The sequence below is a fragment of the Camelus bactrianus genome, chromosome 28 (genome assembly GCF_048773025.1).
Source record: "Camelus bactrianus isolate YW-2024 breed Bactrian camel chromosome 28, ASM4877302v1, whole genome shotgun sequence".
Taxonomy (NCBI): Eukaryota; Metazoa; Chordata; class Mammalia; order Artiodactyla; family Camelidae; genus Camelus; species Camelus bactrianus.
Genome location: NC_133566.1, coordinates 13,227,979 through 13,243,400, shown reverse-complemented (window position 1 = coordinate 13,243,400; position 15,422 = coordinate 13,227,979). Strand labels below are relative to the sequence as shown.

General features: G+C 48.0%; 1 protein-coding gene across 3 annotated transcripts in view; it reads right to left on the bottom strand.

Annotated features, from left to right (window-relative positions):
- The window catches only part of TBC1D8 (TBC1 domain family member 8), a 96,927-nt gene extending 81,728 nt beyond the window's left edge, over positions 1 to 15,199 (bottom strand). For all 3 annotated transcript variants that reach the window (XM_074354754.1, XM_074354755.1, XM_074354756.1), the window contains exon 1: positions 14,896 to 15,199. In XM_074354754.1, the coding sequence (XP_074210855.1) occupies positions 14,896 to 15,022 (127 nt within the window). In that variant the 5' untranslated portion in view covers positions 15,023 to 15,199. The remainder of the gene's footprint in view (positions 1 to 14,895) is intronic.
- Between the last annotated feature and the right edge of the window lie 223 nt (positions 15,200 to 15,422).

The window sequence follows — 15,422 nt, the reverse complement described above, 5'->3', positions numbered from 1 at the left end:
CCTCATTGTAGTTTTGACTTGCATTTCTCTGATAATTAGCGATATTGAGCATTTTTTCATGTGCCTCTTGGCCATTTCTATGTCTTCACTAGAGAATTAATTGTTTAGGTCTTCTGCCCATTTTTGGATTGGGATTTATTTTGTTATTGAGTTGTACGAGTTGTTTGTACATTCTGGAAATTAAGCCCTTGTCAGTCGTATCATTTGCAAACATTTTCTCCCATCCGTAGTTTTTCTTTTTGTTTTGTTTATGGTTTCCTTTGCTATGCAAAAGCTTCTAAGTGTAATTAGGTCCCGTTCGTTTATTTTTGCTTTTATTTCTGTTGCCTTGGGAGACTGCCCTAGGAGAACAGTGCTAGGATTTATGTCAGAGAACATTTGCCTGTGTTCTCTTCTAGGAGATTTATGGTGTCCTGTCTTATGTTTAAGTCTTTAAGCCATTTTGCATCTATTTTTGTGTATGGTGTGAGGGAGTGTTCTAACTTCACTGACTTACATCCCAGCACCACTTGCCGAAGAGACTGTCTTTTCTCCATTGTATATTCCAGCTTCCTTTGTCGAGGATTAACTGACCGTAAGTGTGTGGGTTTATTTCTGGGCTCTCTGTTCTGTTCCATGTTGTGGTTATTTTTAGATAGGAAAATGAGTCCACTCCATGCCGGTCACCTCCGGAGCTGTTTCACAAAAGGGAGAGGGATTAGGGGGTGCCCGGAAGAACCAGAGCGGCTGGCCGTGCCCACACTTTACAGAGCAGAGGACGCTGGGCCCCGGGCACATCCACAGCTGAGGCCCAGGGCCACGCTGTGCTTGGAGCATCGTGTCCCCATGCCTGGTCCCTGGTGAGGAACAGGAGGAGGAGAGACCCCCAGGGGCAGGTGGCCCCACCACAGAGCTTCCAGACAACATACCTAAAGCAGGGAGAACCTCAAAGGTGTGGCTCCAAGGCCCCAGCGTCCACGACAAAATCGTTCAGTCCTTAAGGGCTACAAAAGCCAACTTCTCACGGCGCAGTAAAAACATCACGCAGTGTTTTAATGAAGTGAGTTTAAAACTCTGCCCAAGGTGACATGGTTAAGGAGATGAGCGAGCTCACTCGAGAATTCCAGTCCCAGGTTAACTACTCGAGCGAGTCAGTCAGCACTGGGACAGAGCTACCCTGGACTGATCACCGCAGTAAGTGCTGGAGTTGAGTTGCTCTGGATTCATTGCTGGAATAAGGAATAACTCCCGGAGAGCTGTTCTAGATCAGTTACCGGAGTAACTGCTGGAGTCAGTAAACAATCACTGGAATAGCGTTACTCTAGGTTCACTACTAGAGTAAAGGGGGCAGGGCCTTGTGTTCACTGCCTGGAAGAGAACTAGGCACACACACAGGAAGTACCTGCCAAGTGAACTTCTTTACCAAGAGTTTCATTCTCCCAAAATTCAGCCATTTACTGACCACAGGCAGGGCCTAACCTAGCACTGCAAAGGGCACACACGGCGTCAAAGGTCCTATGCCGAAGCCGCATCTAGCTTAGAGGGGTGGGCAATCCTTGCTAAGTCCACCACCTGTCCTGCTGCGTGTGGCAACCCGGACCCCAAGAACCCGCAACGCTTTAACAACCAGGTTACAAAAAACGGTTGTTTCAAGAAGAAAGGCAGAGGGTGGTTAGTGCAGACTCACAATCAAGTTATTTTTCCTGCAAAACTTTCCTAAATAAAGGGGTTACATTAAGTTATATTTTATATTTTGTGATTACAGGCTAAAAATACCCCCATTACAGGCTAAAAATACCCCGTCAAAGTGGACAAGGGCTTCGATAGTTATTTATTGGAATTTTTATTTGGAAGTCATTTTACGCTCAAGAAAAGCTTCAAGAATTAAAACAGAATCAAGAACACTGATAGACCCTTTGCCTAGAAACAGCTCACCCTGTCTGCTCCAACACTGCTCTTTCATCCCTTCTCAGGATGTGATGTGATGTGATATGTGATGTGATATGTGACGTGATATGTGATGTGATGTGACGTGATATGTGATGTGATATGTGACGTGATATGTGATGTGATATGTGACGTGATGTGATATGTGACGTGATGTGATATGTGGTGTGATATGTGATGTGATGTGATATGTGACGTGATATGTGATGTGATGTGACGTGATATGTGATATGTGACGTGATATGTGACGTGATATGTGATATGTGACGTGATATGTGACGTGATATGTGACGTGATGTGATATGATGTGATGTGATGTGATATGTGATGTGATATGTGACGTGATGTGATATGTGACGTGATATGTGATGTGATGTGACGTGATATGTGACGTGATATGTGATGTGATGTGACGTGATATGTGATGTGATATGTGACGTGATATGTGATGTGATATGTGACATGATGTGATATGTGATGTGATGTGATATGTGACGTGATATGTGATGTGATGTGACGTGATATGTGACGTGATGTGATAAGTGACGTGATATGTGACGTGATGTGATATGTGACGTGATATGTGATGTGATATGTGATGTGATATGTGACGTGATATGTGATGTGATGTGACATTGAATAGGGATATTCTCTTAACACAATAGCCTAGTTATCAAAGTCACTCAATTTAACACATGCTGTGCTTTTAGCTACCATGTATAGTCTGGTTGTGTTATGATCCAATAACAAACACCCATTACAGCAGTTTCCCCTCCAGCAGGGAACCCACCCTAGGGTTGGGTATCACGTTTAGTTATCATGTCTGCTCAGTTTCCTTTAATCCACAGCCTTTCTTGTATGACTGACATTTTAAAGACAGTAGTCCCCATCTCCCTTTTTTTTTTTTATTTTTGCCAGTTTTGATCCAAAAAGTTGACTTCAGTTGAATAAAAATATCCGTACACCTGAAATGCTATGATCTTATTTAGATGGGTAGATTTTTCTATGCATATTTAATCATTTGCTCTGTACTTAAAATGTAGATCTCTCTGAGGTTGGAAGTAATGGGAAAACTATCTGATTTCTATAGTTCTGATTCTAAATAAAACTTTTCAGCAATGCAAACTGCAGCATTATACATGTACAATATCAGAGCACATCTTCCCAAAGCCTCTGCCATCAGCCACTCGAGTCTCTGAGTCTCTCTCTCCCTCTCCTCCTCTCCCTTCTTCCCTTCCTCCCCTCCACACACAGATTTTCTCAAGATCTTTCTGCTATAAAGGAAATGTTCACCTACAGAGACTCTGGTCTTGATTGACTCTTACTAAGATTTCAGGCACCATCAACACAATCAAATCTCTGGCTTTGCCTAGAGTTTGGGTTTCTGTCGATTTTCATTTAAGAAAGTTAATACGTTAACTATTGCAAGACTCTGACTTAACTTTTGGCTCTTAGTAGACAATGCTCGAATCCAGCCTTCCAGGTACAGGAAGTTAAAATCAAACAAGGAAAGCAGCTCTTATAGTGGGGACACATATCCTACCAAAGAGAACCTTCCAGTTCCACGAGAGGCCACCCACCTCCTCTTCTCAAATCTAAATGTCGTATTTGGATAAATGAAGCCAAGCAGGAGGTTGAAAGACAAAATACAGCCACTTAGTGCCGATCGTTTTACGGCAAGCCACCTGGGCAGCGGACCCCAGACTGCAGGTCTGGAACAGGCCACTGTCAACCTCACCCAACGGCAATTCCCAAGGTGCAGGAGGGTCTCTGTTGGCCGCACCCGGTTGGGAAGCCACCTCGGGCACTTTACTTCAACTGGCAGGTGGTGGGACAGTGGCAGCGCACCTCATGTGCAACTTAGCAAATTCAACCACGTGCACTGGCCAGAACGGCAAGGGGACAGCAGTTCACACAGACAGCCCACGACTCCAGAGGCGCATGCCCTGGAGGGAGCTCACGGCCTGGCTGGAATCTCCCAGCTCCACCGAGGCTCCCCCTTGGCAGGAACCCTTCATCCCATGAGATGACCGAGTCAGGTGACCCTGCAGATTTCAAGGGTAATTTTTACCTCAAGGAAGTTTTGTCCTTCTTGTTGATTTTGGAACCTAATTCCCACATTGAGAGACAGCTCCACTGTCTGGAATGGAAGAGCATGCCATTAAACACACACACACACACACACAAACGGTTTTGGAACACTGGGTTTGCTGACATCTAGTCTCTCCAGCCAAATCCTTTGCTGTGACTGAATCCGTGGCAGACGCAAGACCATGAGCTTTACATCCTGCAAGCAGTCTTAATGACTTGCTCAAATTTTACATTAAAAAATTTTTTTAATTTTATCTTTTTTTTCTTTGTTATTTTATCTTTTTAAATTTTTTGTTGTTGTTGAGGGGGTGGGTAATTAGGTCATTTAGTTATTTAATGGAGGGACTGGGGATTGAACCCAGGACCTCGTGCATGCTAGGCGTGCGCTCTGCCACCGAGCTATACCCTCTCCCCTTATTTTTAATTATAACCGCAAAACACCAGCGTAATAGAAACTCAGAACCCACTTTGGCTCTCTCTGTGCCTGTGGTAAATGAAATACCTAATCTTCTGCTTCTTTTTTTAAAAATGTTTCTGTCATGCACGTACTGCTTCTCAAGAAACTCCAGAAGCTCCTTCCAAACCTTTCCTCGCTAGGCCAATCCCATTCTAATAATGTTGCCCCGTTTCCGCATCAGCACATCCCTACATTCCCAACACTGGGCCACGATTTAAAACCCTATTAAATGGACTCACTCATTCAGAGCAGCCAAACTTCCTGGTCTACCTTGGTAATTCACTGAAATATCCCATCTGTTATTTTCCTTCTAGAAATAAACTGTAATTTTTTGAATCCTGAGAACATTATCCATAGCAAAAGATGGTTTAGATTTACAAAGCTGAGAAACGAAATCTAATCAAAACACTTAGTGAGGCCAGATCGGATTCCCAGTGGCACTCACCCCAGACAAGGCGGTACAAAGGGGTGTGACACCCAGCGCCACACAAGTAACAGTATCCAATGTTTAAGCTGCCTCGGTCTCCTCAAGGAATTTCTTTTGCCAGGTGACGCGGTCACTGTCCAGTGCTAAGCCAATATCCCTGGCTTCCATTTACGTGAGTTAACTCCTCGGGTGATCAATTACAGATTCTTTGAGGCAATTTTGTTTTTTCAGGCCTGAGTACTTAACCCCACTTTCAAAACAAAATTCCTTGGGAAACGCTCCCAAGGCCTCCATGCCCTGGATGCCGTACCTAGTTCTTTGATCTATTCAAATCCTACCCAGTTTCCATCTCAAGGCCCCACAGCCCTGCCCCAAGCCCACAATCCCGACAGATCCACCATTCAACAGATGCTCTGCTTGTTAGCAAATCATAAATTTGTAACAACAGCAACAACAAAAAAAACCCCACCAAATTTCCCCTGGGCAAAGCCGCCCTCACCTGCCACCCAGCCTCCTCACCCCCCAACCACAGCCCCCAGCCCACTCTACCCCACCCCTACCTGCACCCAAACTGCTCTTAAGTCCCCAACATCTTATAAGCTTGTCCCACACGCTGCTGCAGAGCTGATCCCTCTTCCCTCCCTCCTCCTTACACACACTCTTCTCTTGAATTCTGGAAAAATCCACCCTGCTGATTTCCTCCCTTCCCCCACCCCCACCCCTTCATCCCCTCGGTGGTCTCCTCCTCCATAGGCTTTACTGGACAGCTCATAGGCAGGCAAGCTGGACTTGTCCAGAACAGGCCCTCAGAGGCCACAGGGCTTTTGCACATTCACTTCCCCCTGCTCAGAAGGATCTTTCTCCCGCTCTGCAGCAGGCAAACCACCCTCCATGCCCTGCAGGTCTCAGCTGAGATCACGGGTACTCGGAGAAATGCTGCCTGACACCCCAACCTCAGTTAATTCCCGTTACTCCCTCTCACTCCCTCTGTACTTACCACCATCGATAATTCTGCATTTCGTGGTTTTGCCCCTCCACCCCTCAACTACATGCTTCACGAGAACACAGCCTGACGCTGCTGGATGCGATGCTCTCTTGGCTTTCTCCTCTTTTTTAAAGACAAATAATTAAACGGATTTTGCCAACACATCTGCAAAATGTAACAGTCTGAAATATAAACACTTCCACAAAGCAAAAACTGTTTTAGTTATTATAATTGCTATCACTGTTTTGCAGGAACGTTATCTCTGAGGCTAGGGAAGGGACAAAAATCATAAACGTGTAACTCTACACTGATTTCTTCTCTGGAGGGGAAAAAAAAATCCAGAATACATATATTCTGATTTCAAGTAGAAGCACCTGACTGGATTAGATTCATTTCTGAAAACAGTTTCTAAGCCTCTGCGAAACTAACACACCCCCACACAGGCAAGACACTTTGAAGGCTAAATATAGCCTCCTGAAAGGAGAAATATCTGAAGCACGGGAGGTCCAGGAATCATGGTGCACAAGGCAATAACGCGACCCCGCTGCAGTGCCTCTCCTGCTCGCCGCTACCCACACGATCCTCATCACCCAGAAAATATACCAAGCTCTCCCAACCTGCAGATTCTGTATATATTTTATCAAGTTTACATGTGCCGAGAAAGAAGTGTGTGATTCCACAAGGCTCATGGGAAACCCTCTCACCCCTCCCTGCTCCCACTCCTCAGCTCTCCGAGGGCAACCACCCCCAGTTCTCAACTGGTTCTCTTCCCATTTACCTCCGCTTCTCCAACGAACGCGCTGGGCCAACTACTTCAATTTTCCATGTAGACACTGGCTGGCAACTTTCAGAAGCAGAGAACGTAGCTCCCAGTTCACTCACCACCACCACCGGCCACTCACACCTCACTTAGGCAACTGTTTGGGTTAGATCACTGGTCCATAATTACGTTATTATAATTACACAAACATTGCTGAGAGCTGAGCTTTTAGTAAAAGGAGGAAGCCTTCTTCCTAACCTACCCAGCTTTTTATTTTCCCTGGAGTTGACACCTGCCCTGGAATTCTTGGCTGATCTAGCTTTTTGGGTACCAGTAATCTGCCCACAAGCTCTCCTCTGGTGTGTGCATCTTCCTTCAGTATCAATACTCCGCTCCTCTTCTCCCAGGAGCTGTCCTGGGGCCTCTTCCATGCTCCAGGCCGGGCTGCGGATGAGACCCTCATCTCAGGGTCTCCTATCACCATCATCCTGGAGATTCCCTTCTAAGGATTTCTTCTTAAACAAGAAACAAAAAGCACAAACTACTAGGTGAAAAGAATGGTGCATCTGACTGCATGAAAATTAAGAATGTTGGTTCTTCAAAAGAACCATAACAAAAACAAAAAGGCCAGGCATACAGCGAGAGATTTTTCAATACATTACAGTTGAAAAAGAACACAGAACACAGACACATGTCCATGCACACACACAATGAGCTCTGAAATAGGAAAAAGTCACAAACACTTCTCAAAAGGCAAAACAAATACTTAATAAACACATAAAAAGATTCTTAACACTCAGAGTGATAAAAGGAAACATCACCTCAGCGGTCCTCGGGTACGATTTTAATACCTACCAGATTGGCAAAAAGTACCATCTCTGGCAACACCAAGTGTTGGCAAGGATTATCACCATGGGAACTTTTGCACACTGAGGCCAGAACTATAAATTAGCACAATCACTTTGGAAAGCAACTTGGAATTATCCAGAAAAGTTGAAAATGCACAACCCTGGGCCCCCATATTAGGGCTGTTCACAGACATTCCAGCTCTCCTCTCCTTGCAGGCACATAGTAGGACGGCATCTCCCATGGCTCTGAGGTCACACACAGCCATGTGACTTGCTTCCGTCAATGTAAAATGAGTGAAAGGGACAGGTGTCACATACGCGTGGAAACTCTTAAGAGCCAGTGTGAGACTGACCAAGTTGCTTTCTCGACTGCCGTGGTGATCATGGAAACAGAAGAGATGAGCTTCCATCAGCCCTCTTTGAGGGCCTACAATGAGAAGAGACCCCTACAGACCCACACTGGACATTCAGCATGAGGGAGAAATCAACATGAGTCCACAGAGATTTAGGGGGTGTTTGTTACCACAGCATACCCTAGCCCATCCTGGCTGATACACCCAACAAGGTCAGTTATAGGTTTACCCTCTAGAGCTTTCCCATGTGTGAACATTATACAAGAATGTTTGTAGCAGCATTATCTGTAACAGCAGAACAACAATAACTAGAAACCCAAATATCAACTGATAGGAGAATGAATAAATAAATAATGGTATATTTATTTAATGGATTACTCCCCATCAACGAAAATGAATGAACTTGGCTGCATGTATCACCATGGTTCAATGCTAGGGAAATATAACATACATACAAAACTATGTAACTGGGAGTGGAAACACAAGCTTCAGAAAAATACATAGAGTATGACTCCCCTGGTAAAGAGTTTAAAAACATACACACAAAACTTAACAATGTATTGATCAGAGATACACATAAATGTATCAAAACTAAAAAGCAAGGGACATAACTCTAACACATAACTCAGGCTGGTAGTGCCCACATGGGAGGGGAATACAATCAGGGAAACACACAAGAACTCTCAAGCATTGGAAATATTCTGTTTTTAGTAATAGCTGGTGGGTATCACATAACTTAAATTTGATGTTTACATTATATACGCCTTTGCACACAGAAGACTTCATATTTCAAAACTTCAAGCAAACTATCATCCTATTCTTTTTGAATGTCCATTCTCTCTGAGTATTTATTTATTCAGAATAAAACTAATCACAAAATACAGTACCTTTTCCTAAGGAGATCTTATTGGGGGCTGTTTTTCTTGTTTTTGCTGATTTCTCTTTCTCTTTTTTTTTAAGTTAACAAAAGAGGAAGCAGAAAAATAATAAAATCTGGTGGTTACAACACACCCACCAAAAGTTCAAGAATATTAATGACTCAGATTCGGAGAGCCGTGTCAGCCGACTGGTGATGTGCAGGGGAAATCATGCCGGGTCTGTACAGTACCATATTTTAATGGAGGGACAGGGGGTGGAACCCAGGATCTCGTGCATGCTATAAAGGTTACCAACGGGTGGCTCTAACAGCTAGCCTGGTGCAGCAGCTGCCAAACTTCCACTAACCCTTCCAAGCATGCAGGGCCGGCGTGAGGAATCACCATCACAACCCTCCATTATTACTTCTTCCTTTTTCTGCATCATTTCCATTTTCAGGGTGATGCAAAACATGTCTCAACCTCAAAGGCTCACATCGATCGATTCCACTTGGGCATCCACATGTCCACTGAATATGTATCCAGACCTGGGACCTCCCTTCTGGAGCCCTAGGTCTGGTCTGCTAGGAACAGATAAAGCCACAGAGAGCCACCACATGACAAACCGGGGTCAGCGCTGTAAAGGGAAAGTACAGAGGACTGGCGGGGTCGGGGGAGGTACATCTCCAGGCAGTGGCGCTCCGGCTGAGACTGAAGGGTGAGAAGAACTAGCTGGGCAGCGGGGGAGGGGAGAGCACCCCAGGCACAGGGGACAGCCCGCCAAGGCCCTGGGAGGCCCTGTGCTCAAGAACAGAAGGAGGAGGAGAAAGAACCTAAGAGGAGGAGCAGGGGCAGCTCATGCCACATCCAACAAGCCGTCAAAATACGCCCAGGGCTGCTTTTCAGTACAGTTGATTACAGTTTGACAAAATAGAGGGGGGAACATCTATGCCAGAAATATGATCAGATTTGCTACTTTCATTTTATTTATTTATTTTTATTCTAATGGAGGGTCAGGAGGTGGAACCCAGGATCTCGTGCACGCTAAGCACGTGCTCTAACACTGAGCTCTACTTACCCCCATTTTCATTTTAAATAAATCCCCCTTCTATCCAATGCTGCCAGAATGTGGCGTCAAGATCATAAAATCTTATCCCTTCACAGCTGGTCAATGAATTTTTTAAGCCCTACATGCCTCTCATTTCCAGTGCTTCCTAAAGAGCCCCAATTAGGCTGCAACGGCCTCGGCTACCCGGCCACCCACACACTCATACCTCCTATTATTTCCTGCAGAGGCACAGCCCTGCCTTGTTTGATTATCTAATTACAAATACACGGCCCTTATGTCCTCGTTAAATGCAGCTGTTGCAAACCCCAAAGCTTCTGTTAATGGCTTATCAGCCCTTAGAGATGTACTGGTTATTCTGCTTATGGAAATCTTCCGATTTCTGCTCCTGAAATCAAAGTACTTCCTTTATTTGTGATTTCTTCCTTATTGTGCGTTTGGAAAACAAGACCAATATGGGGGAAGTCTGCCCAGGGCAACCGCCGCCCTGCTGAGCCAAAGGGGGTTTGGTGGTGGTCATGGCGGAGGTGAAGTCCACCACCAGCTTCAGCCACCTGAGCAGGGCTCCAGCCAAGGTGAGACGGACTGGCCAAGAAAGTCAACGCCGGGGCTGGGCTTCGCCACATTCCAACCATTCAACACAGCCATTCTGAGCAAGCCTGGGGCCCCCATGTGAATCCCTGGATGAAGCTCCCCCAGTCGCTGGGACACTGTTCCAAAGGCAGGAGACAATTCATCCTGGGCAGGGCTGGCCACTAGCACCCAGTGCCCTTTATTTACTAGGATTCAATGTGGTCAAAGACCCCCTGTACCCAAATCCTGCTGGCATAGATCTCTATTTAAATATTTGACCTTCTAATTACATGCATTAAATCCAGCACTAGTACATAAATGAATGTTCCTTACATTCTTCACTGCAACGCAAACTTCTCTCCAACACTTACGTTCTAAGAAGCCCTCTTGTTATTCAGTTTTTAAACTGTTACTTTGCTTCTCCTTTTTTCAAACCTACTAGGTGACAAACACAGCTAAGCCCTTGATGTATACTCTTTGTTTTCGTTCTAACCTTTATTATAATTGGAAGACTTGCGCACTGCTGATGGGAATGCAAGATGGGGAAAGCCATGGTGCAAAACAGTCTCTCACCCTCTAAAGTAAGTTCCTGCCCCTGGCTGGAGGCAGCGTTGTAACAAGGACTCAGAGAAACTGAATAAACCAGCCCCGATCCGTCACCAACAGACTTATCTTGACTCTGAAGCCTGCATTGTCCACTTCAACACCACACTTCCTCCCTTGACCCTAACTGTTAGGAAATCAGTCAGCCCATAATGGCTACAAACGCTGGGGCAGGAACACGGGCCAAAGGGAGACACTCTGAAAAGCAGAAAATATCAGTATTTGATTCAAATCACAACTTTTAAACTGCCAGCCTCTTTGGGAAAAGAACTGGCTAAGATTATACAGGAATGTACATAACAAAACACTGAAACATAAATAAAATCCTTCAGAGGGGCACATCTGGGTGGTGATATTTGGTCTTTAAAGTTACGTTTATGCTGCTTATTTTTCCTTTCCCTGCCAAATCCTACTAATATAGAGGTGATTTACAATGTTGTTAGTTTCAGGTGCACAGCAAAGTGATTCAGTTACACATTCACATATATATTATTTTTCAGATTCTTTTTCATTATAGGTTACTACAAGATATTGAATACAGGTCCCTGTGCTCTACAGTAGGTCCTTGTTTATCTATTTAATATACAGTGGTGTGTGTCTGCTGCTCATTTTAAGTGCGTCAGAGAACGCGGGGGAGAGGGCAGTGATGCTCAGTGTTCTGTCCACCGCCCTCCAAAGCCTAACTTCTCCCACTCTGTTCTCCCAGAGCTGACTGACCTTTTAGACGAAATATGCCCACAGGCTGGAGACTCCACCCAATGCAACACTGTATAACTTGACTTCCTCCCTTCCAGGGCAACAAAATCACTCTACTGGGGAGTTTCAGGAACATCTTCCAATACTGTGTTCAGCCATACCATGTTCTAAGTGGAGGGAAAGGTCATTGCCTTCCCCTACGGCCCCCTCTGCCCCCTCCCCAGCCCAGGATCTCCTCCCCTAGGCGGGTCCCGGGAGCTGGTCATGGGAGCCACCTGAGAGGCTGGTGCCCTGTGCTCAGTTTCCATCAAAGGAGGGAGCTACAAAAAAAGATGGGGGGGGAGGTGGAGTGGGGAAGAGGGGGATGAGGAGGTCTCTGATTCCCATCCACCCTCTCCAGCTTTCCACAGGGGTCAGCCAGCAGCTCCACAGGAGGCCAAGGACAGAGGGGATGTTCCTGTCCCAGGTGAGCAGCTCAGCCTGTCTGTAAGCTGGACCTCTGCGCCCACTCAACCTTGAAGAAAAACGGATCCAGGAACGCACATACTAGTCCATCCTTTCATCCTACAAATGTTTACTGAGCACATGCTATGTGCTGGGCACCACCATGGGTCAAATAACCTGCCCTCGCAGAACAGACAACTTCACAGGGGCAACAATGAACAAAATAAACATTGTCTATATTAGAAAGTGAGAAAGTGATGGAGAAAATAAAACTGGAGATGGAGACAGAGAGAGAGAGAGAGAGAGAAAGAGAGAGAGAGAGAGTGTGTGTGTGTGTGTGTGTAAGAGGATGAATTACCATCTTCAATAAAACCAAACCTTATCTTTCTGAGGGTGGGCAAGTTTTAAACATGTCAGATTACTTTAAACACCAAAGGAGCCCTCATGTGTTCAAGCGCCTACTACCTAACAGCAAATTCAGCATCACAACAAAAGAAGAGGCGCTTCCTTTTACTGCTCCTTTACATTTTATCCCCAACCCCTCTTAACCACCTCCACTCGCTTTTCTCCTAAGAAAAGCCTAAAACCAGTCACAATTCACACCCATTCATTTCACAGATAAACTCAGCCTAAGCTTTAAGTCTTTGAAATAAATTACTAAAAAGTCTGCCAGATTAGAATTCTCTGTTTTCTGGAAATCGCCACCCAGGAGCCGGCCTCTGTATCACATCAGTCTTGATTTTACAACATTCGTTAGGGGCCCCCAGTAAGACCAGCCCATTGGTGGATGTGGTAACAGGGTTGCTTAATCCACACAGCATGTAACTGGGCCCCCGGCTAAACGCCCCAAGTAGCCAGCTGCCGAGGGGATGTCATCCTTTCACAATCATCAGAAAGTTCTAAGTCTCCAGGAAATAAAGCAAAGTGTCTGGGGTCTTTTTGTGGGGTATTTTCCTCCCTTTTCTGGCTGATTATACTACCTTTAAGGAAAAGAAAATTGTGCCTATTCACAGTACCCCAAACCAAAGTAAAGCCCGAGTAAGGTCAAAGGCACAGGAGCGATGACAGCTTGATGCTGGGACGCAGTAGGAGGGGCGCATCACTCAGTTCATCTCAGACAGACTGGACAGCAAAGCGGGCTCTCCGGAAAGGAAGCCAGCCTGAGCCTCCACCGGGCATCGCCTCTGAAGCTTTTCCCCTCTGTGTCTGGACCCGTCTCTCCTGCAGGACGCTGAACAACCTGAAGTCTTTCCCAAAGCAGCCGCAGGTGCATCCCATATGCAGTGTGTGGTGAATTCAGTCAATAAACGTTTGCGGGACCAACGCTCCTTGTGTTTCCTGTTTCACAAATCTTCAAGCCCTTTCCTCACCTTCCGTTAAAGGAGACCATTTACAGGCCAGATACTGTGCTTAACACACCAAAAATTAAGATTCGTTGCCCTCAAAGTATTGGGGTGGGGGGCAAATCCCTCCTCTGGCTTCTCTGCCTGTGATGGGACCCACAGGATGCCATCAACCTCCATGTCCCAAGAGCCTGGGCGGCACTAAGTCTCACTGTGCTATTCCCTTACTAACTCCCCCACTTAAAACAGCTCCCAGAGCAGGCCCACCTGCTACCCACCTGTCCCCACTGCTTGCCAAGACCACAGGTCACCCCACCACCCCTTCCATCCAGAAATCCTGCCAACTCCTATTGACTCCCTGGGGCTGGCTCAGTGAAGTCTTCGCTTCACGAGGAATCCAACTGTCAGCTTTCTGACCTTCCCAGTCTAACGTCTGGGAAGGGTAATTCCCCTAGCTTCTGACCTTCCAGGATTTATTCATCACATTTCCCTGTAGACTTTACTCCAGGAGGGCCTCCCCCAGAATATGCAGACAAGTCACCAACAGTAAGCCCGGGGACCCAACCTCTGGCCCTTGACCCTGCTCTGTTGGCCTTGGTTTCCTCCACGGTAAAAGAAGGGACGTAATGGGAAGGTCTTGTTTCAGATTTCAAAATTTGAAAAGTCCTTATGGGTTCCCTAGATACAACAGGAAAAGGCTAATATTGCTCCTGCACTGGCCTGTTTGAACAGGTGTTCCCGCTAATGCAAGCTGAAAATCGAGCATTTGGACAAAGAGTTTTGAACTATAACTTTAAGGGGGAAAAAAGCTTTGTTTGTTTTATGAATTTTACAAGCCTGAGTTTTTTCCTCCTTCCTATCACTTCTTGGAAGAAAGTGAAGGGATGGGGGCTTAGTTTTGCTGCCAAGATTAAGAGCTCGGGATTCGCACCACCTGGGTTTCTCCTCAAGGCGTGGAGACCGAGCCCGGCCGGCCCAGCCCGCCCGGCCCTCCCGCCCCACAGTCCCGGATTGCCTGGGCCTCCCGAGCTGCGCCCCGCCGTGGGCTGGCCGTGGCCCCGGCCGCGACACCACCTGGAGCCTCGGGTGCGTCCAGATGGCCAGGTCGGGCCATGTCACCTGGCCCCGCACCGCGGCCCCGCTCCTCCCGCGGCGGCCCTCGCTCCAGCCGCTGTTTCTCCTTGGACTCCCGAGCCAAGTCCGGCTTCCAGGCGGTCGCTGGGCCAGGCGGCGAAGGCACCTGCGTCTCCCGGGAAAACGCACGAGCTCGCAAGTCCCTGGTGCCACCATCCTCGATGGGGCTGGCCAGAGAAATGCAGGAGAAAGGAAAACAAGCCCGAGGAAGGGCCGACCCGGCCCGGCGTCTCCCAGAAACCACCACCTGCGCGGCAACCCGGGGTCGGGGCCGCGGGCCCGGAGGGAAGCGCGGTCCGGGCCCGGCCGCGGAGCCCGCCCCGGCGCGCTCTTACCCGTGAGCCGGCCGCCCCCCTCGCCGTGCCCGCGGCGCCGCTGCAGGATGAAGTAGCAGCTGCTCTTCTGAGTCACCCAGAGCTTCAGGGCGTTCTTCAGCAGCACCTCCTCGGGCTTGAGCCACATCGCAGCGGTCCGGCCGCGCCCGCGGGCCCCGGCTCACATCGCCCCGGCCGCCGGGCCGAGCCCGCTCGGGAGGAGGCGGCGGCGGCGGCAGCGAGAGCCCAGCCAGCCGGCGCCCTGCGCTCGGGAGTCCGTAGAGCGCGGCAGGCGCAGCTCGCCCCTTGCGGCCCGCGCAGCCCGCGCGCCCGCCCCGCCCCCAGCCGCCGAGGCCCGCCCCTCGCCCCGCCCCCGGGTCCCGGGCCCCGCCCCCCGGCCGCCCCGCCGGCTCCCGGGACACCGCCCGGTTTCCGAGTCCCGGCGGCTCCAGCGCAGTTCCGGAGTGGAGGGAGGAAGTCCGATCCCGGCCGCCAGGCTCCCTGCCTCTCCCCCTGCGCCCGCGGGGGGCGCCGCGGCCCCTCTCCCC